The sequence below is a fragment of the Gobius niger genome (genome assembly GCF_951799975.1).
Source record: "Gobius niger genome assembly, chromosome: 17".
Classification (NCBI taxonomy): Eukaryota; Metazoa; Chordata; class Actinopteri; order Gobiiformes; family Gobiidae; genus Gobius; species Gobius niger.
In genome coordinates this window covers 2,917,129-2,938,674 of record NC_136868.1, presented here as the reverse complement: position 1 = coordinate 2,938,674, position 21,546 = coordinate 2,917,129, and the positions used below count along the sequence as shown (strand labels likewise).

The 21,546-nt window shown below is 40.8% G+C and overlaps 1 protein-coding gene across 1 annotated transcript; it reads right to left on the bottom strand.

Moving 5' to 3' along the window:
* Positions 1–253: 253 nt before the first annotated feature.
* rgs4 (regulator of G protein signaling 4) lies at positions 254–20,571 on the bottom strand. Its single transcript, XM_079575002.1, has 5 exons — positions 20,410–20,571; positions 17,060–17,167; positions 8,534–8,598; positions 2,274–2,437; positions 254–590 (listed from the first exon to the last, which is right to left on the bottom strand). Exons 1-5 carry the CDS (start codon positions 20,451–20,453, stop codon positions 381–383), a joined length of 591 nt encoding a protein of 196 aa, XP_079431128.1. The 5' UTR covers positions 20,454–20,571; the 3' UTR covers positions 254–380.
* Between the last annotated feature and the right edge of the window lie 975 nt (positions 20,572–21,546).

Sequence of the window (21,546 nt, the reverse complement as noted above, 5' to 3'; positions counted from 1 at the left end):
GGCTAAACCCCTTTGCAATGCAACTTGAAAAGGTGTCATTAAGTGTAAACGGTTTTCAGTTTTATTTTTATTTTCCAGTTAATTGTCGATGTATGTAAAAAGACTCAGAGATACAGTTGTCCACAAAACAAAATCAAGCCAGAACCTGCTCCATTGGTCCACTGTTCTTCTGGTATGAACGCTTGAGTCTTATAGGTCGCTAACTTCATTTTTATACGATAACTGTAGAGACAGTTCAAACAAAAAGGTAAAACATTGGCAACCAAATCATTGTCTTTAACAACTCAACAAAATGTCAAACAAAAGTCTTCATAAAGGGCACGATAATGTTCAGTATCCCACACCTTCTGCCCACACACTCCTGCCTCCGCTCTGGAGCTCTAGGCCCCACCGGCCCGCTCGGCCTCGCCCCCGTCCTGGGTGTCTTTGGGCTGGCACAGCTCCTTCAGCAGCGCGGAGCTGAGGAAGCGCCTGTACGAGTCCTTCTCCATCAGAATGTGGATCATCTTCTGGGCCTCGTCGAAGCACGTGGGACAGGCCTCCTCGAGGTTCTCCTTGGTCAGGTCCCGCGTCAGTGCGTCCAGGTTCACCTGCGTTCAAAGGGCGAGAGTTTTGTACGTGCTCTCAGAGTGACTTGCCTTATAAATATACTATTACTCTGGTTTCAGTCATAGTATCTGGCAAAGTCTGCAGCTCAGTCTAGTTTTGTATTTGATAATGGGCTTGAAAATGTACATAAAAATTAATTACATCTTGTCAAATGTGTTTAAGGTTGTGAATATAATAGCATCATAATTGTCACCAGTAAAATCCATATTTGGCGCTAACATTTTTCTTCAAGTGGACATACCCTGCACGTGGGGCTTAAAAATAGACTTAATTTTCTGTGCCACAGCATTGATACTGTATTTTACGTTCGATAATTTGAAAGAATTGAATAGTAACAATGAATTACTGGCACTACACTGCAAAAAGTATTGAACTAGATCAGTATAAACATCTCAATTTGAGCACAATTATCCAAATTTTAGTTGTTTTGACTAGTTAAGAAGTTCTTGGGCATTTGTCCCAGATTATTTCACTTGTTCTGAGATGTTTCTGACTCGTTTCGATACATTTCGTCCTTATTTCAAGTAATTTTCTTTGCCAATGGGGAAAGAAAATTGGTCTTATCTCATTGGCAATTTTACTTTCTTATTTCAAAGCGAGATTTACCCTAGAACTGGTCTGAAATGTCCTCAAACAAAGCAAAGTAAACTTGGTCCGATCAGGAAAAGTGTCTAAATGAGTGAAAACCGCTCAAAACAAGAAACATTTCCTCAATTCCAGTCATTTAAGCCAATGCTTGATATTTACTTTTTGTAATGTAAAGTTGTACAAGACTTTGACGAGGGCTCCTCCTGCTGGCAGCTGTAGGAACTTTAGAACTAAAGCGAACTTTCAGTGTTGATTTACAGCGTGGTTTACAGCTTCAGCACTTTGTGATAAAAACACTTTGAGCAGAGGAGAGCTCAGAAGTGACAAAATGTTGGATTATGGGATTTACAAATGTGGAGGATTGACAGAGGATTACTAAGAACTGCTTGGATGTAGTCAAATACTACCCCAGGTATGTCTTTAAAGGGGGAACAAAGCAGTGTTAATTTTGACAACATATTTTATTTTAGTTTTAGTCTTAGTCTTATGACTAAAATGTAATTTATTTTAGTCAAGATTTAGTCAAAAAAAACTTTTAAATTTTAGTCTAATTTTAGTCGACTAAAATTGCATGTCAGTTTAGTCGACTAAAATTAAGACTAATTTAGTCGACTTATATTGATAATATTCATTATAATCATATTTAATGTTGTTCCTCTGCTTCATGGAGCTGCTCCACATGAACAAAGCTCAGAGCTGATCCTTTGGCAGAGAATTTACATGATCTGAGGCTCTTTCAGACGCTCAATAGAGGTTTGGATGATTTTAGTCTCTCCTTTTCATTTTTATTTAGTAATTTAGTTTTAGTCCAGTTTTAGTCGGCAAAAATATCACTTTGACTAAAATTAAGACTAAATATTTTAGTCGACGAAATTAACACTGGAACAAAGTTATAACATGGTTTGAAGCTCAAAAAGTCGATTTTGCATGATATCTCTACCTTAACTTTTCGACAGAGAAGTATGTTTCTGAAACAATGAAGTCCTGCCTGTCCTCCCTTTCCATCCCAGTTAAAGATCTGCAACACTTTTGCTTGTGAACTGTTCTTTAGATGCGTTTAGTTAATTTATCTGTACCTCATTGGGCGCGTCGGCCTCGATGAACCGCTGGTAGATCTGCTTGGCTCGACTCTGCAGCTGGGACGGGGGGCTCCTCCTGTACTCCTCACACGCCTCCCAGAACTTCAGGTTCTCCTCGCTGAACTCGGACTGCAGGTAAGTGGAGAAGACCGCGCGCCCCACTGTGAAAACAAGACAGGAAATGCGTTCAGGTACTTGGACACAATCCTTCATTTGTGTGTTATGACGACTTATTTGCTGAACATGAGTTGTGCCTTTAAACCAATACAAGAATGCAAAGCTCGACCCGTCTTTTAGTTTCCTTTTCATATTTGTACATTTACGTGTTCAGAACTAGAACAGTGGGAAGTGCAACCAGAGTCTTGGTACCAGACTGGAGGACGACTCTATTGTGTAAGTCTTGGGTTTGTGACACTCTGGAAAAACCCATCACGACACCAGTGAACTCAACACCTCAAAGCACCCACTTAACCTAGAAATCGCACGTGGGGCCGTGTTGTTTTGCTTTACCAAAGTTCACACGGGATTGATTGAATCAATTGGATTTATTGGATTGTGGAGGTTTTGTTTGTCTTGAGAATTGTCCTGGAAGTTGAAGTCTTAAAGTCCTTTTACGGAGCAAGAAAATATTATCAACACGTTGGTAAAATGAGTTCCATCTTTAATATATAATGACAAACGTGTTCAGAGAAGTCAGCTCTTTGAAAATGTGGGATATGTTGGACATTCTGCTCGAAGTAAAAAAGACATCTATGTCTATTGTTAAGATCTCTTTGGACCCGATCCTCGATTAGTCTGGCCCTAGTGATGTCTGAGGAGAGAGTGTGAGAGGCGATGGTTGGCGGGTTAGAGGTCAGTGTCTTCAGATGGTTCTTGTCCGGCCACTGTTTTGATTGAGGAGAACGTTCACGCAGCAGTAAACAGAAGCTGCTTTAGTCCTGGTTAAGACCTGCTTTGTTCCTTTCTCATTCCAAGTTAGTCCAGGTCCTTGTTTGTCCATCCATCCATTTTCTTCCACTTGTCCGTTGCCGGGTCGTGGGGCAGCTGTTGGAGTTGCCCAAATCACATTGCACCAGCCCCTTATGGCTCCTCCTGCAGGTGGTGGGTCCACAGAAGGACGGCCTCACGATTAACCGGGCCTGTTGGTCTCTCATAAGGGGCTTCTGATCCGCTCTTTGTCTGACCCGTTTTTTTTTTTTTTTTTATCTGAATTTATTTATTGTTACAAATGTTTTATGAAACATATTTTATGAAACAGAACGGCTGTTTTGGCACGTTTACAGGCGTTGCTATCATCACAAAAAAAAGGGGAAAAAAAGAAAACTCTCCAGCGTGAGCTCAAAGTAGGTCACAGGCCGGTGTCTGAAGCGCCAGCAGATTGAGCGACTACATCTGGTAAAAGTTCGCAAAACTCTGGGAATAAAGTATTTCTGTGATAAAGACCAAACTCAGAGACAGTGGAATATTTATGGATAAATACGAGTCAGATACGCTTTATTTCACATGGATTTTACATGAATGGCTTGGATTATTCGAGAGGAAGCAATCGGTCATTTAAAGGGGCTGGAAGCAAGTTCGCCATTTTATACTCACTACTGCCACCTCTGGCCATATATGTAACTGCACCTTCTATGTTAAGCTCGTGCATGACGGCAATTCGGGCCGAAGTGATACATTTTTGAGTGACCGTACAGGATTTTAGAGGCAGTTGTGGTGAACAGGTCTGAGCTCATTCTACACATTAGGACATGGCTGAAACATGTAGGTGGAGGAAAATACTTAATTTTAACATTTTTAAACTCCTTATAGTCCCTTTAACAGCTCCAGCTAAAGGTTAGCAGCTAACGTTAGCATCTCTTCACCGTAACCGTTTATATTTAGGTCATTTATTCATGACAAATACGCAGCACACGACTGAAACAGCTGATTTCATTCAGTCGTGTTGTTTAGAAGAAGATCTTTATTTATATAGCGCCTTTCACAGTCATAGTCACAAAGCGCTTTAGTTTAGTTTAGTTCAAAGACCTGTCTCTGTCAGGCTCTTCTCAGACTCTCGCAATGCATTGTGGTCTATATTGACCCGTTTAGTGACCATCGATGCTCACTACTTTTCGAGATGCATTGTGGGAAATTTCGAGTGCACTACTTTTTACTTTTTTTTACTATATAGTCACTATATAGGGAATAGCGTGGACATTCGTTATCAGCCATAGCCTCCAGGATCATTCAGGTGCTCAAACCCCTCCACCACGTTAAGGTAGCGGTTCCAGGAGGGGTCCTTGTTAGTCCTGTTTAAAATCTTGTCTGGTTTTAATCTGGACTGAATAGTTTGGGAAAAACAAGGCTTAATCATCCAGTCGGAGGTATTGATTGCGACTCGTTTCCATCCTTGATAAATGAAACTTGTTGCTATAACATAATACAGAAATCTACAGTTTTAAACAAGCAGCAACAAGTCCTTCCGACGCCCCACGGGAACGATTCAGATTTGTATTTTGAGCCCTTGTTCGTGGGGTCACTGGGAGAGAGGTCGTTGTCTCCAGCTGCGTTTCGTCCGGCCGGAGTTTCGAATGCTTCAATGCCCGGGAGAGTGCGCACACACGCAGGCGGACACACTGCAGTGTTGGACAGCAGTGGACATAAGTTCTCTAGGGGCTGGTTACCCTCATACAAACACGTCATCCCGAACAGCAGAGCATGAGAAACACCCTCCCCACTGTGCAGGTTAGAGCAACAGGCAGTTTCCATAGACACAACTGTAATCTGGTGGTACTTAGACACATCGGTTTTAGAATGTGGCAACACTAGAGTTAATGGCGATCATCTGCGTGTAGACCATGCCATGTTGTACTCGGTTCCTCTGAATTCAAGCTTTCATCATGATCAGACGCCAGTGTAAGCAGGGCCAGTGTATTGTGGATTAGTGGGGAAACAAGTGGGTTCACGCCCGACTAAAGCTGCTACGGACAAAAGTTCACTGTAAGGGCAGCTGCATGGTACGATATTGGTCAAAAAATGAAAAAAGGGGTAAATGTTGGAACATCAGAACAGCAACTTCTTTGGGATTTCTTGGAGACGGTCACTTAGGGCAGGGGTTCCCAAAGAAGGCATCGCAAGATGATTTAGAGACAATATTTTTTGCATTTCTGACATTTCTTCTGATGTATTTTGGTGTTTTTGGGGGGTCGCCACCTGAAATGTTTGGGAACCTCTGATTTGGGGGATAATTTTGCAAGACTGGTGTCAAAATAGCGACAAAAATTAGATGAAAACAAGATGAAAATGCAAACGTGAGAAGAACACAAATGTGTGACAAAAATGCAACAAAAAAGAGCAACAAAAAAGTGATGAAAAAGTGACAAAAACAATGTAAAAGTGACAAATTTAGATGGGGTTTGTAGGTCTTAGCTTTCAAAGAGGCGTACCACTGGCTTATAGGCTGTAACCTTTTAGATGCACTTCGTTAAAGCATTAACTTGTAACTTGTTTACCTAAAAAAATACTTTCTGTCGTACCTCTAGGGGTAATACAAGTGTTAATGAGATGATTGGAAGGTCTTTCATCTCCCCTGGTGTCTCTGGCCCTGAAAAGCACACTTGCAACTTCCCTGCCTCCGGGTCGGAGTCACCAATACACACTAATGGAATCACAAAGAAGAAGCTAACAGGCTAACGGGCAAAGCAACTGTGGGCTAGCCAATTTGCAGCCAAGTTTGGGTAAGTAGCCAAGTAGTTTGGCATCCGCACAGTAAAGTGAAGATTACTGCGCGGATTTCGAACTACTCCTGGTATTATTACACCTTACAATATAGTTCCCCCTTTTATCCGCTTAGAAAATCCACATTGTTTAATTTTGTGTAATTATACTTTGTAGTGGAACACTTCACGTAACCATATTTAAATAGGGAAAACGTGGAAGAGCTTGGTAGCTTCTATCTTGACCTGTTTTGGAGCTATAGAGGAGAGAGGGAGAGGCTAAATGCTAACGCCGTCTGCGCTGTGTTTACGTGACTGAAGATCAGACAGGTCCTAAAGAACTCGTCAAAGCTCAGGTAAGAACATATCTCAGTATGTAAAAACGGTGGCCTGTTCCTTTAATAGTAAGGGCAAGCTGGAAAAAAGCATATAGTGATTTGCGTGCACGCTGGACCTAATTTACTGTTTGAAAATGCATGTATTACTGTATTAGGTTCTATACATACGTGAGAGAATGCTTCCATGTGTGAAAAATGCCTAAATGACTCTGACGCTGCCGATCCACTTTTGTTACTCATTTTCCACATGAGAAAACGCTTGGTAAATTACCCCCTTTAAAGCACAAATTACTCTTTTCTGCGTCTTCTGCTGAATTGAAAGAAAAAAAACAGAACCCACGCAGCAGTCAAATGGACGCGGCAGTCACATGGACGCAGCAGTCACATGGACGCAGCAGTCACATGGACGCGGTGATGATGAGCCGTTTATTTAAAGTAACTACATCTGATTCACTGCTGCGACGTCAGAACCAAGAATAATGATACTATAAAAAGAGCGGGCGTTTACTACGAACGCTCACGACTCTCCAGATCACCAATTATTTTTCACAGCACGTGTGTGAAAAAAGTATTATATGTTTCTTTTTAAAAGGGATACTGAGGCGCTCTTATGTGTGAGATCAAGCACATGTTCAGTCAAGTAAATCAACCCTTTTCATACGCTTTTGTAGACTTTGATGATCCCTGTATGTAAATCTGTTTATCAATGGTCTTTCACTCCTTCCACTGGGCGTCTGGAGCAGTTGGGAGTCTGAGAACTTAATCCACATCATGAGCCAGGATCTTGGTCAGGAGTTCCCAGCTGGAGGATTAGCCTTTTGCTATTTAGTCCATGTTCATGCAAAGAAATCGAAGGTGAAGTGTCTTATCTATGGGTTTAACAACAGTATGAACAATCATGGGTTTGTAACCTGATAGGGATGGGTACCATTCGTTTTTTTTCGATACCAAGTACTTTAGCGATACCTGCTTTTCGGTTCTGGTGGCTTAACGGTACTTTTTTCGATACCTATGTTTTTTAAATTCAATAAAAATAACGTGTATTAAAAATAACATTCAGGAAAAAGACCATAAACAGCACAACAGAGGCTCCACAGGCGCAGCAGCGTCGCCTGTAACTTTGTGTTTTGAGCAGAGATAAAAAGAGAGAAAGGACGTTATTCCCTCCTGAGCTGCAGAGTCAGATCCACATCAGGACAACTTTCTAAACTCCTGCACTTTGATGAAGCGAAAGCTCCACACGTTAAAGATCCTCACATGGTGTGAGCGCTCACTCTGACACTGATCATTTACCAAAACTGTACCAACAATGTCTAATACAGAGTGAGAGCTCACTTTTCTATAAACCAGCTTGGATATTCCCGTCTCTGCTGCTGTAAAGTTGTAACAACAGCACGTAAGCTCCGCCCAACAGCACATAAGCCCCGCCCAACAGCATGTAAGCTCCGCCTCCGGGTCTGTCACTAAAGGTAAAGATGTCTTTTTTGTTGTCACTGCTTGGTTTTGCTGTTCTATTTGCCTAAAAGCTAAAGTTTCTTATTCAGTCCTGGTTCATAACTGGTTTAGACCTGGCTCAGTCCTGACACAGACCGCGGCTCTGCCATCTCTATTACAGAAGTTTAGTAGTTGAAGCTTTGCTTTAAGGCCAATTCATGCTCCAGTTCTTGCGTCTTGTGAAGTATGAAAAGGCCTGTAAGTCATAGCTATAAGGTGTAGCTTTTCTTCGCTCCATATGTGCTGAAGCGGCTCATTATCTGCGCATACGTGCATTTTTTAGACTCAATGCGGGTCTGGAGAGAAAAACAACCGAAAACTGGCACCGAAAGAATTAACATTTTTCGATACCTCCCCCGACCGGAGTTTTTCGGTCGCTTCCAAGTAGGTACCGTTTAACAGTGCCCATCCCTATAACCTGAGCACAAACATAATAATAAAATAAGAACAAAGTGGTTATTCTGATACAAATATGTTGTATGTATTTACTGTATCTATGGTAACTACTAGACACAAAAAGCTGTTGCGCATCTTCCCCGGCCTTAGGAAATGTTCATGTCACACTCCCAAAGCTTTTATTACTCCCCTGGTCCTTCTCTATCCCCCTGTATCCTGTTCAGTCCGGTCACACGCGGAAAGTGTGGCTTTTGCATTCCAGTGCTTTTGGGGACATTACTGTATGAGCTAAACCGGAGCCACGGGCTCAAAGGATGAAGTCATAGAAACTCACCGTCGGATTTAAGCAGATGGCTGAACGATTGCCTCCACTTCTCCACATCAGCTGCAGAGGGAACTCTGAAAGACAAAGAGCGGTGATTGAGGATTTCTTTCCTTTGGCGCCAAATAATCAGCCAATGATGACGAGGGATGGGTAGCATTAAAAGATAGATACAGACGGCATCGCGTCATAGAAGAACATGCAAAAACATGCACCGAAAAAACAAAACAAAAATCTTAATATACATCTTTGGTTCTGTTGAGGGAAAAACACAGGAAACATGGGGGGAATTTTGGAGGAGGGATACAATTTTTTTTTAAAAGAAGAGAAAAAGAGAGAAAAAAAAGTAACACAAGTTTAAAAAAGGGGGGAAATTGGTAAAAAAAAAAAAAAGAAATAAAAGAAAAATGGAAAAAAATTAAGAAAAATTTGGAAAATATTTTTTCTGCTCTTTAACTGAGCAGATTCTCTCCAGTTGGTTTTACCAAAATAAAAGCTTCTTGAAAAAAGCGTCAAAATAGCCACAAAAATGACAAATCATTTAGTATCGTTCAGGTATCGGTATCGAAAACCAAGCATCAGCTACAGTACCAGTATCATCATTTTTTTTAATAGATACCCAGCCCTAGTAATGACACATCGAAAAGAGAATTCAAAACAAGAAGCTACAAACACTGTTATGTTTCTTCACTGGCTGCAAAATGTCCATAGAACCGATTCAAAAGTCTTCCTCCAAGTCTTTCCTCATTTCGTTTTGCTCGACTCGTAATAGGAAACACTTGATGCGTTGCAAACTTCACTTTTCTCCACTGCGACAATGTCACACACTGCACAAGGAAAACCCATTCCCTTTGTGTTCAAAAAGCATCCGAACCCAATGTGCAGAAATTAGGCCCGAGCTGTGGGGATTCTACCGTATTGATAAAATAGCTAAACAGCCCCTTGTATTTACTCGCCGTGACCTTCAGTAAAGCCCGTCTTCTAAGCCCCAATATCTAACAGAGATCGCAGTGCAGCAAAATTATGTCAAAGCCACGTTCTGCATTAATAGTATTTAAGCGCCGTAAGCTTCACATTCAGTTGGAATTGATTTGTCCATAAAGATCCAGGAGAGGTTCTGATTAGAGAAAATGTCAAGGGAGGTTTTCTATTGATGCAAAGGAGGACTGGATTCCTGAGAGGTGGGGGAAGAAAATGCTGGAGTTGATAAAGGTTTGTGCTAAATGGTTCCAAAGATGGATCTGTTGACGTCTTCGATATATAGTCTTCCCTAGAGAATAATAAACAAGGAGCATCCTGAATAAGTTCCTGGTTTGAATCGCGGGAAGGGTGGGGTCTTTATCAGGTTTTCTCTGAGGGGCTCCAGTTTCCCACGACAAATAATGCCCAGTAGGTCAAAGCCTTCAATGACGTACTTCAGACTAAGCCTACAGCTTACTAGGTGACAGCCGCCCACTTCTCCGCAGGGGTGTCTCAGTGGTCAGAATCAGAAAACGTTATGAATCCTGCGGGCAGTTCTTCGCAGTGACCCATACACAACAGAACAAACATATATAAACGTATGTGCCCTGACAGTTCACGAGCTAACAATGGACCAGCGAGACCTAATGAAAACAGGAGGGATACATGACTTTAAATCACAGGCAGGTGCCTCTGATCTAAGTCTATGAACATCTGGCCAGCTTTCCGATATCTCTGTCGGACACCAATGATTTTGGAACTCACAATAAAGGGATATTTCAGGATTTTTGACTTAGGGCCTCATTTCCTAGTTATCCAGAGTGTTGCTGGTTTCTGGAGATACCTCGAAGATCTCTTAATGAGTGACGAGTTCCTAGTTATCCAGAGTGTTGCTGGTTTCTGGAGATACCTCGAAGATCCCTTAATGAGTGACGAGTTCCTAGTTATCCAGGGTGTTGCTGGTTTCTGGAGATACCTCGGCGATCCCTTAATGAGTGACGAGTTCCTAGTTATCCAGAGTGTTGCTGGTTTCTGGAGATACCTCGAAGATCCCTTAATGAGTGACGAGTTCCTAGTTATCCAGAGTGTTGCTGGTTTCTGGAGATACCTCGAAGATCTCTTAATGAGTGACGAGTTCCTAGTTATCCAGAGTGTTGCTGGTTTCTGGAGATACCTCGAAGATCCCTTAATGAGTGACGAGTTCCTAGTTATCCAGAGTGTTGCTGGTTTCTGGAGATACCTCGAAGATCTCTTAATGAGTGACGAGTTCCTAGTTATCCAGAGTGTTGCTGGTTTCTGGAGATACCTCGAAGATCTCTTAATGAGTGACGAGTTCCTAGTTATCCAGAGTGTTGCTGGTTTCTGGAGATACCTCGAAGATCCGTTAATGAGTGACGAGTTCCTAGTTATCCAGAGTGTTGCTGGTTTCTGGAGATACCTCGAAGATCTCTTAATGAGTGACGAGTTCCTAGTTATCCAGGGTGTTGCTGGTTTCTGGAGATACCTCGAAGATCTCTTAATGAGTGACGAGTTCCTAGTTATCCAGGGTGTTGCTGGTTTCTGGAGATACCTCGAAGATCTCTTAATGAGTGACGAGTTCCTAGTTATCCAGGGTGTTGCTGGTTTCTGGAGATACCTCGAAGATCTCTTAATGAGTGACGAGTTCCTAGTTATCCAGGGTGTTGCTGGTTTCTGGAGATACCTCGAAGATCTCTTAATGAGTGACGAGTTCCTAGTTATCCAGGGTGTTGCTGGTTTCTGGAGATACCTCGAAGATCTCTTAATGAGTGACGAGTTCCTAGTTATCCAGGGTGTTGCTGGTTTCTAGAGATACCTCGAAGATCTCTTAATGAGTGACGAGTTCCTAGTTATCCAGAGTGTTGCTGGTTTCTGGAGATACCTCGAAGATCTCTTAATGAGTGACGAGTTCCTAGTTATCCAGAGTGTTGCTGGTTTCTGGAGATACCTCGAAGATCTCTTAATGAGTGACGAGTTCCTAGTTATCCAGGGTGTTGCTGGTTTCTGGAGATACCTCGAAGATCTCTTAATGAGTGACGAGTTCCTAGTTATCCAGGGTGTTGCTGGTTTCTGGAGATACCTCGAAGATCCCTTAATGAGTGACGAGTTCCTAGTTATCCAGAGTGTTGCTGGTTTCTAGAGATACCTCGAAGATCTCTTAATGAGTGACGAGTTCCTAGTTATCCAGAGTGTTGCTGGTTTCTGGAGATACCTCGACGATCCCTTAATGAGTGACGAGTTCCTAAAGCGGACGGCTCACAGTACGGTCCAAATGTGGCAAAACAAAACACAAAGGTCTAAGTAAACAAGATGACAGAGCTGTGTCTATTAACCTCCTAACCTCTTAACAAAAAAAGCAAGAAAAAAGTGAAAAAAACGATGACAGTTTTGCTCTCTAGTTGAGAGGCTTTTAGGTTTGGGTAAAGTCGAACTGGAACTCGGTTTAGGTGGAGGTTGTAAGAGGTTAACCAGAGGTGGAAAGTAACGTCATATCCTTTAACTCTTGTAATTCACCTCAGTACATTACTGGGATTAAATGAGCTTCGACAAATGTCACTGCATAAACGGGGAACTTTGGCCTTTGGAAGTTTCAGGAAGTGAAGATCTGAAAGAGCAAAATACACACGTTGCTTAATATAACTTAAAGGGAGATTTCAGGGTTTTTGACATAGGGCCTTAGTTATCCAGAGTGTTGCTGATTTCTGGAGATATTTTTATTGTAATTCATGCAGTTCTTATGCTTGAAGAGTTTCGTGCTCGAGGCAAATCACTTATAACACCAGACTAACCATATAAATGTCTATGTCGATAAGAGTAATTTTAACCATTTTGCATTTAAAATAACTTGTATTTGAGCAGCATCAGCTTCCTGGTTGTATAAGCTACGCGGCGGCGGAGTGATCTGCGAGAAAATAGTCCCTCAAAATGCGATCGTTCATGTGATGCAGGTCAGTTATATTCCAAAGATTACTCTATGGACACAGACATTTATATGGTTAGTCTGGCGTTATAAGTGATTTGCCTCAGGTGCTCTGTGGAGCGGGTCACACTGTTTTTAATGCAGGCTAGCTGATACCATAGACACGCACTAGCCTAGCGCCACGTAACTCTTCAAATATAAGAACCAGAAATCCAGAAATCAGCAACACTCTGGATAACTAGGAAATGAGTCCCTGTGTCAAAAACCCTGAAATATCCCTTTAACTCTTGTATTGAAATTGTCTTTGTTTGTCACATACAGACAAGCTATCAGAAAGAAAACCCTGCTTCACAACAGGGAGGTTCTGGGTTTAATGGAGCAGATGTTTAATCCTGAGATGGGCCTGATTAGTAACTGGATGAAGTACCATGAGGGAAACGCTACATACTGTAGATCGGATGAGTCGTGTATGGGTGAGCGATTGTACAATAATTGGAGGGCGTCACTTCCTGTCAGTCAACCCCAAGAACAGCTGTAGCCACGTATGTATGTAGCTTACCACCCACCATTATGTCCTTTGTGAAGGGCTTTGGCTGAATGTTGGGTGATGGTTTTCTTTGTGTAAAACTACGCAATTAAGATCCCCTTATATACAGCGACCTAAAAATCTAGATTAGTCCTGGATACTTAGTTCATTGTTTTGTTTTTGTTTGTTCTGTACTCGATGTTTGACTTGAAATTTCATCTGGATTGGCTTCAGTTACAGAAATTGAATAACCTTCAATCCCGGTAGTGATATAGATATTTAAATTGATGGTGGATTATTCTGCATAATGATTATTAGCAGACCACATTAAACAGGACGACTGCACCAGGGACATGAGATATTTGTGCTGGGAATAACAAATGTGTGACTTTAAAGTAGGCATTAACCTCTTAACTCCCACCTGAACGGATCCAAGTTTTACCCTAATCAAAAAGCTTCTTGGGAAAAAAGCACCAAAACAGCCACACAAAATGAGAAGAAAACAACGCAACAAAAAGTGACAAAAATTCAACAAAAAGTGACAAAAATTCAACAAAAATGTGAAAAAAATTCAACAAAAATGTGAAAAGAATTCAACAAAAAAGTGACAAAAATTCAACAAAAAAGTGACAAAAATTCAACAAAAATTCAACAAAATATGACAAAAATTCAACAAAAATGTGACAAAAAATCAACAAAAATTCAACAAAAATGTGACAAAAAATCAACAAAAAATCAACAAAAAATGACAAAAATTCAACAAAAAGTGACAAAAATTCAACAAAAAGTGACAAAAATTCAACAAAAAATGACAAAAATTCAACAAAAAGTGACAAAAATTCAACAAAAAAGTGAAAAAATCAACAAAAATGTGAAAAGAATTCAACAAAAAAGTGACAAAAATTCAACAAAAAAGTGACAAAAATTCAACAAAAATTCAACAAAATATGACAAAAATTCAACAAAAATGTGACAAAAAATCAACAAAAATTCAACAAAAATGTGACAAAAAATCAACAAAAATTCAACAAAAAATGACAAAAATTCAACAAAAAGTGACAAAAATTCAACAAAAAGTGACAAAAATTCAACAAAAATGTGAAAAAAATTCAACAAAAATGTGAAAAGAATTCAACAAAAAAGTGACAAAAATTCAACAAAAAAGTGACAAAAATTCAACAAAAATTCAACAAAATATGACAAAAATTCAACAAAAATGTGACAAAAAATCAACAAAAATTCAACAAAAATGTGACAAAAAATCAACAAAAATGTGACAAAAAATCAACAAAAAATCAACAAAAAATCAACAAAAAATTCAACAAAAAGTGACAAAAATTCAACAAAAAGTGACAAAAATTCAACAAAAAGTGACAAAAATTCAACAAAAAAGTGAAAAAATCAACAAAAATGTGAAAAGAATTCAACAAAAAAGTGACAAAAATTCAACAAAAAAGTGACAAAAATTCAACAAAAATTCAACAAAATATGACAAAAATTCAACAAAAATGTGACAAAAAATCAACAAAAATTCAACAAAAATGTGACAAAAAATAAACAAAAATTCAACAAAAAATGACAAAAATTCAACAAAAAGTGACAAAAATTCAACAAAAAGTGACAAAAATTCAACAAAAAATGACAAAAATTCAACAAAAAGTGACAAAAATTCAACAAAAAAGTGAAAAAATCAACAAAAATGTGACAAAAATTCAACAAAAATATGACAAAAATGTGACAAAAATTAAAACAAAAATGTGACAAAAATTCAACAAAAAATTACAAAAAACTACAAAAAAAAAAGAATAAAAAAACATAAAAAGGTGACACAACACAGCAACAACACAAGGAAAAAGATCTGTTTTGTGGGTCTTAGCTTTCAAATGAGGTGTTACACAGGCCTATATAATGGCCAAAGAGGACAGAATGCATTTAGTTTAGGCGGGTGGTAAGAGGTTAAAATGCTATTTTGCAAAAAAGAAATATTATACTATATGTCGTCTCATGAACAAAAAATCTCAAGGGCTTCAGCCTCATTTAGTCTCGCACCATATTTGAAGCCGACTGAACCATTTGGCACATTTTTAAATTCATCCATCATTATTGTTTGTGCAAAATTATGTGTAGCAACCGTTGTATTTCAGCCCGGTTGTGTTCAATTCTTACAGTATCAATTATCAGGAAACTTAGAAAGTACTATACAAAACGCTTTTTGCAGCACTTTTTAGGGCCCCCACCCTGCTCTGGGCCCTGGGTGCACAGAACCCTATACCCCCCCCAGTCCGACGCCCCTGCCCTTGATATTGATTGGTGTCAAGTGATATCCAAGAATGATAAGATTATGCCCAAAGAATAGCAAAGTCCAGAATATGCTCTGGTTAGAGGTGATCAAGGTCAAACCGCCAACACAACAGCTCTACCGCCTGAATCGTTATTGCAGGAATCACTGAGGCGTTCGGACATATCTCCAGTCTGCGGGTACCTTTCATAACCTTTGCTGAAACTCCTCTGATTATTCCTCCTCTGCAGCAGAAGTTCACTGCGTCACCGGCGCCGCTGCTGCGAGAAAGGCGCAGCAGGGACCAAAAGTTCAACAAAAAATCAAAGACATCAATCCAAAAAATCAATACTATCCCCCACAGAGCGTTCGGCCTCTTTCTCCGCTGCCTCCGCTTTCACAATACCTCTCAATAACTCTCAAGGGTTTCCAACGATGCCAAAACAGCTTCAGGCTCAAAAAAGTGGGTCTCTGAAAAGTCCAAATCCAATAATCTGCTCACAGGTTACGAAAACATTAAAGAAAACGCTGTGAAATAGGATTTAGTGGTCGCGTCGGCTGATACTGCAAACCCCAAACTCCCACATGTTTTGATCCGGGTAAAAAAACAACACAAAACAAAGGAAAAGGAAGGAGTATTGGCTATTGGCTGTAATATGGTCAAAAGTTTGGTGAATCTATGGAAACATCGACATGTGTAAAGCATTAGTGAATAGTTAATTGGCCATTAATGAAACAATAAAGCTCTCCCAGTCATTTTGTAACGGTTTATAAACGCAGATGTGACGGGACGTGGGCTAGCATCAATTTAGTCACAATCGCATGCGTGTTTTTCGTCCTCTTTTTGGTTACTTCTGGTTTAAAACGTCTTGAATAATGGATTTCTACTATTTTAGGTCTAATTCAGTCAAACTTGCGTGACTAATTCAATCCAAATGTCGACTTTCCCTCGTTAAAAGACTGGGTTCAGCTCCGGAAAATGATCTTTTTTAGACGGGTAAACCACTGGTGACAACACATTTTATAAGCCTTTATTTGTGTTGTCATAGTAACACTGCGGACAGGCTCTGTGTCTAGTCAGAAAGGGTTTTGGGGTTGTGGTCTTAGAATGAAGTTTTGATACATATTACTAACATATTTCCGTATAATTTAAGAAGAAGAAGAAGAAGATCTTTATTTATATAGCGCCTTTCACAGACATGGTCACAAAGCGCTTTACATGAGACAATTGTACATTCACTCCATACTCGGTGGTGGAAACTACGTTTGTAGCTTCAGTTTCCCCTGGGGGAGACTGACAGAAGCGCTGTCACGACTGCACACGTCTGCGCCAACGGACACTCTGACACCACCATACATTCACTCACACACATCATTCATCCTGGCCTATTGTGCATGTTTTTAGTGGTAGGGGAAACCGGAGTACCCGGAGGAAACCTACGCAGACACGGGGAGAACATGCAAACTCCACACAGAAAGGCCCCGTGGAGGTGGGAATCGAACCCCGGACCTTCTAGCTGTGAAGCGAGAGCGCTAACCGCTGCGCTACCGTGCCGCCGCCGTCTAGTTATTGTGAAATGTGACTAAGGAAGAACTTATTTAGTTTTAGAAATATAATAATAAAGCAGTGTAGAAGCAGTTGATCAAAAAGTAAAACCTTCAGATGAAAAGTAGAGAAAAGAACTGGTGAACGATTGGGAAAATACATCGTCCAAATGCTTTTATGACTTTGCAAACTCGTATATTCTTCATTTTAATGTCTCTGTTCATGGTCGTGCTTTGTGCCAGGTATCGCTGAAACCTTTGCAGTTATATTAAGTCGGACTGAACTCTTACTTCTTTTTTGCCGCGGTGCTGGTTTTGTCTTTGCTCGGTTTCGTCTCCGGCGCCTGAGGCTCCGGCTTCTGCAGCAAGTGGCTGATCTTGTGCTTGATGTCCTTGGCTCTGGGAGAGAAACAACACGAGAGCGTTAGGAAACAATCACTGGGCAAAATGGATAGGTTCAAATTCGGCTCCCTAACCCCAAACCTAACCCTAACCCCAAAACCAAACCCTAACCCCAAAACCAAACCCTAACCCCAAACCTAACCCTAACCCCAAACCTAAACCTAACCCAAAACCTAACCCTAGCCCCAAAACCTAACCCTAACCCTCACCCCAAACCTAAACCTAGCCCCAAAACCTAACCCTCACCCTCACCCCAAACCTAACCCTCACCCCAAACCTAACCCTAGCCCCAAAACCTAACCCTAACCCTCACCCCAAACCTAAACCTAGCCCCAAAACCTAACCCTCACCCTCACCCCAAACCTAACCCTAACCCAAAACCTAACCCTAGCCCCAAAACCTAACCCTAACCCAAACCTAACCCTAACCCCAAACCTAAACCTAGCCCCAAAACCTAACCCTAGCCCCAAAACCTAACCCTAGCCCCAAAACCTAACCCTAACCCTAACCTAACCCTAACCCTAACCCTAGCCCCAAACCTAAACCTAGCCCCAAAACCTAACCCTAACCCTCACCTAACCCCAAAACCTAGCCTAACCCTCACCCTTGCCCCCAAACCTAACCCTAACCCTCACCCTTGCCCCAAACCTAACCCTCACCCTAGCCCCAAAACCTAACCCTCACCCTCACCCTAGCCCCAAAACCAAACCCTAACCCTCACCCTTGCCCCAAAACCAAACCCTAACCCTTGCCCCAAAACCTAACCCTCACCCTAGCCCCAAAACCTAACCCCAAACCTAACCCTAACCCTCGCCCCAAAACCTAACCCTCACCCTTGCCCCAAAACCAAACCCTAACCCTCACCCTTGCCCCAAAACCAAACCCTAACCCTCACCCTAGCCCCAAAACCTAACCCCAAACCTAACCCTCACCCTAGCCCCAAAACCTAACCCCAAACCTAACCCTCACCCTTGCCCCAAAACTTAACCCTAACCCTAGCCCCAAAACCTAACCCTCACCCTAGCCCCAAAACCTAACCCCAAACCTAACCCTAACCCTCGCCCCAAAACCTAACCCCAAACCTAACCCCAAAACCTAACCCTCACCCTAGCCCCAAAACCTAACCCTCACCCTAGCCCCAAAACCTAACCCTCACCCTAGCCCCAAAACCTAACCCTCACCCTAACACTAACCCTAGTGTGCGAGGAAAGTAACAAGTGAACAAAACAAAACAAGACACAAAAGAGTTACAGCTCTGTTTAAACATCATTGAATATTTTAAATGAATAGCATAAAGTTGTTAAAGCCATACTGTCATTTTTCCACCTTTTAGTGTTTTTTAATTGATGAGCAGAACCTCAAAAAACATACGAGTGTGGACATCACCCGCTCATGTTACTGCTTTTATTACAGGTACATTATGCCAAAACTAAGTCATTAAAAGGAATTAAATCTAAGCTCAAATTTCTAGAAAACATTATTTTTCTTTAGAGACGGGACCAAAAACACAAAAACAGTGCTCGAAAACAAACTCCGCCACAGTTCTGACTCAATTTGTGTGGTATATAGTGACGTGATGTTAAATAGTACCCGCCTACATGCAGAGTGATACTGAGTCCTGTTGGAGCCGGATGCTGGAGCTGCTGCTGTTAATAAGAGCAAACAACTAGCTCGGCGATACTGAACAGCCCTATCGCACGTTACTTGAATATCGTGCAGCCCGAATTAGGAGGATTAAATATATAGTATTTAGGCATTAACAAAGCACTGCATTCGACTTGCTGTCACTTAGAGAAACCCTGCTATCGTTTAAACACATTACATTTTGTCGTCTCTAGAGTCTCGGTGACGATTAACAGCTTATATATATATGTTGTATCACAGGTTTGTTTAGGTTTCTGACTTTTACGACACTCCCATAGTTTTTCTCAGCATTGTGCCGCAGTGTGGCTTTAAGACACATAACAAGCATCCTTTATGTTTTAGAACCCAACTTTTGGAGAGCAGTTAAAGTTTTAGTTTCAGTTTATTCGGTCAAAATTATGACAAAAGATTTACATTCAGTTAAGTAAACTTAACATACAAAATGACCAAAAAGGTATAGGCTGACGCTAATGCTTATTTTGTCTACCCTTTTTTAAACTTACAGCACTTTCTAACATAACATCAGACAGTCAAAAGGATTTTATTTTATTATTATTATTATTATTTATTTTTTTAAAGTAAGTTGACAGTCTTAAACAAACTAGTAAACAGAATGAAGGTATTTTTCAAGTATAATCCTTTTATACATTCTCTTTAGATGGAAGAGAGAGGGACATGATTTGAGATCCTCTGTACAGTCACTCCAGAGATCGACCCCTTTAATGGAAACACAAAATCTCATGGTGTTTGTTTGAAATGTTTTCTTTACAAACATCTCCTCTGAGCTCACACCGGCTCTGTCTGATTTTATTGTATACAAATCTACTAAATCATAGAATTTCAATGTTTGCAGGTTTATGAATCGGGAATGGGTTGGTTGGTTGTAGGTTGAGAATGTGATGAGTCTTATTGCCTTTTTTGTAGGGGGGGAAAAAAATGTGTTTGATTTATAGGTGTTTCCCCAAATTTCTAAACAATAAGTGATATGTGGCATGATTAATGAGTTATATATAAGAATGAAGCTCTCTTTGTTTGAAATATATCTGGATTTACATAATAGCGCTATTGCTTTTGACAATTACATTCTGATATTATTAATCTGTGACTTCCAATTTAGATCATGATCAATTATAACTCCAAGAAATGTGTTTTCATAAACTCGTTCTAAAGGCATATTGTTGAGCATTAGGTTTACTTGGCTGTCAGTTGGGCACCTTATTTACAATGTCATATTAACATTTTATATAGAGCTGTGTGGACGACTCTCTACCCTAAACAAAATGTGGAAGCCATTCATTTGCACTGTTGACATTGGGATTCAGGCAAGCCCTTTATCAAAGACCCCCCCCCACACACACACACAAAGTTATACATTGCACAAATATGCAATCAAGTGATGCAAGTTTAATCCTTGTTTTGTCGTTTGTTGTTGTTTTAGTTTGCGTTAATATTTAGGACATGAGTTGCATTCACAAAACCTAACTTACAATATTATAAAGCTACTTGAAATGTTACCATCATTTGCACAATATGTTTTTTTTCTATGCCGTTTACAAGCCTCACATTTCAAGAACAGTTCTGAAGGTGTGACTTACCCCTTCAGGCACGTTGCTGGGAGCTGGGACAGTCCTTTGCACATGGCTGGACGGTCTTCGATAAATCCAAAAGATTTAAAAATTCAAAATACTTCTTTGTTTTTCTTTTTGTCAAACAGCAGCAAAGTTTCTGGCGTTTTCTTGCGTCGAGAGGCAACAAACTGAAGCGGTCCTCCCTGTGACCGCTCTTTTATGCACCCAGGGAAGGCTGTGGAGGAGAGGGGACCAATCAGGCGAGCTCTAAAGGACAGAAGAGGCGGGGCCAAGGAGGGGAAAGGGGGGGAGTGGTAGAAAGAGAGCAGGGAGGGAGAGGATTTTCAGGAGGTGAGTGTCGTCTGTAACCAAAACAAAAGGTGTTTCATCCAGCGGGGACGGCGCCTAATCCACTCATGAGGGTCTGGACGCGCCGCATGACTGGAGCATCTGGAAAAGTGAGGCCTGCGTTAGTCGAATCATTTGTGACCTCGTTTAAATGTTTTTCTTTGGGGAAGATAATTAATGGGAAGACAATGACGCTTTCTGACAACAAATGTAAACATAGAGTTGGATTGGACTTAAAGGAACAGGTTTTTCCATACTGAGATACCGTAAATGCTCTAATATAGGCCGGGGCCTTTATTCACTCAAGGGCATCTGGGACCAGGCCTTTATTGGAACCAGGCCACAATTAGAGACAGGCCTTTATTTCTATTTGAGCAAAACGGACGACCAGGAAAATGAAGAAAAACAAGATTTGTGTCCATTTGCATCTAAAATCCGCGCAATAATCTTCACTTTATTGTGCGGATGCCAAACTACTCCTGGTATTATTACGCCTTACAATATAGTTCCCCCTTTTATCCGCTTAGAAAATCCACATTGTTTAATTTTGTGTAATTATACTTTGTAGTGGAACACTTCACGTAACCATATTTAAATAGGGAAAACGTGGAAGAGCTTGGTAGCTTCTATCTGGACCTGTTTTGGAGCTATAGAGGAGAGAGGGAGAGGCTAAATGCTAACGCCGTCTGCGCTGTGTTTACGTGACTGAAGGCACGGGGGAAGATCAGACAGGTCCTAAAGAACTCGTCAAAGCTAAGGTAAGAACATATCTCAGTCTGTAAAAATGGTGGCCTATTCCTTTAAGGTCAGCGGACT

Bases quoted from the DNA above. Each gene is read 5' to 3' on its own strand.
- rgs4 (XM_079575002.1), bottom strand. From the start codon at position 20,453: ATGTGCAAAGGACTGTCCCAGCTCCCAGCAACGTGCCTGAAGGG. The intron at 17,168-20,409 runs GTAAGTCACACC...TTTCTCTCCCAG, and splicing joins CCAGCAACGTGCCTGAAGGG to AGCCAAGGACATCAAGCACA. The intron at 591-2,273 runs GTACAGATAAAT...CTTTGAACGCAG, and splicing joins AGGCCGACGCGCCCAATGAG to GTGAACCTGGACGCACTGAC.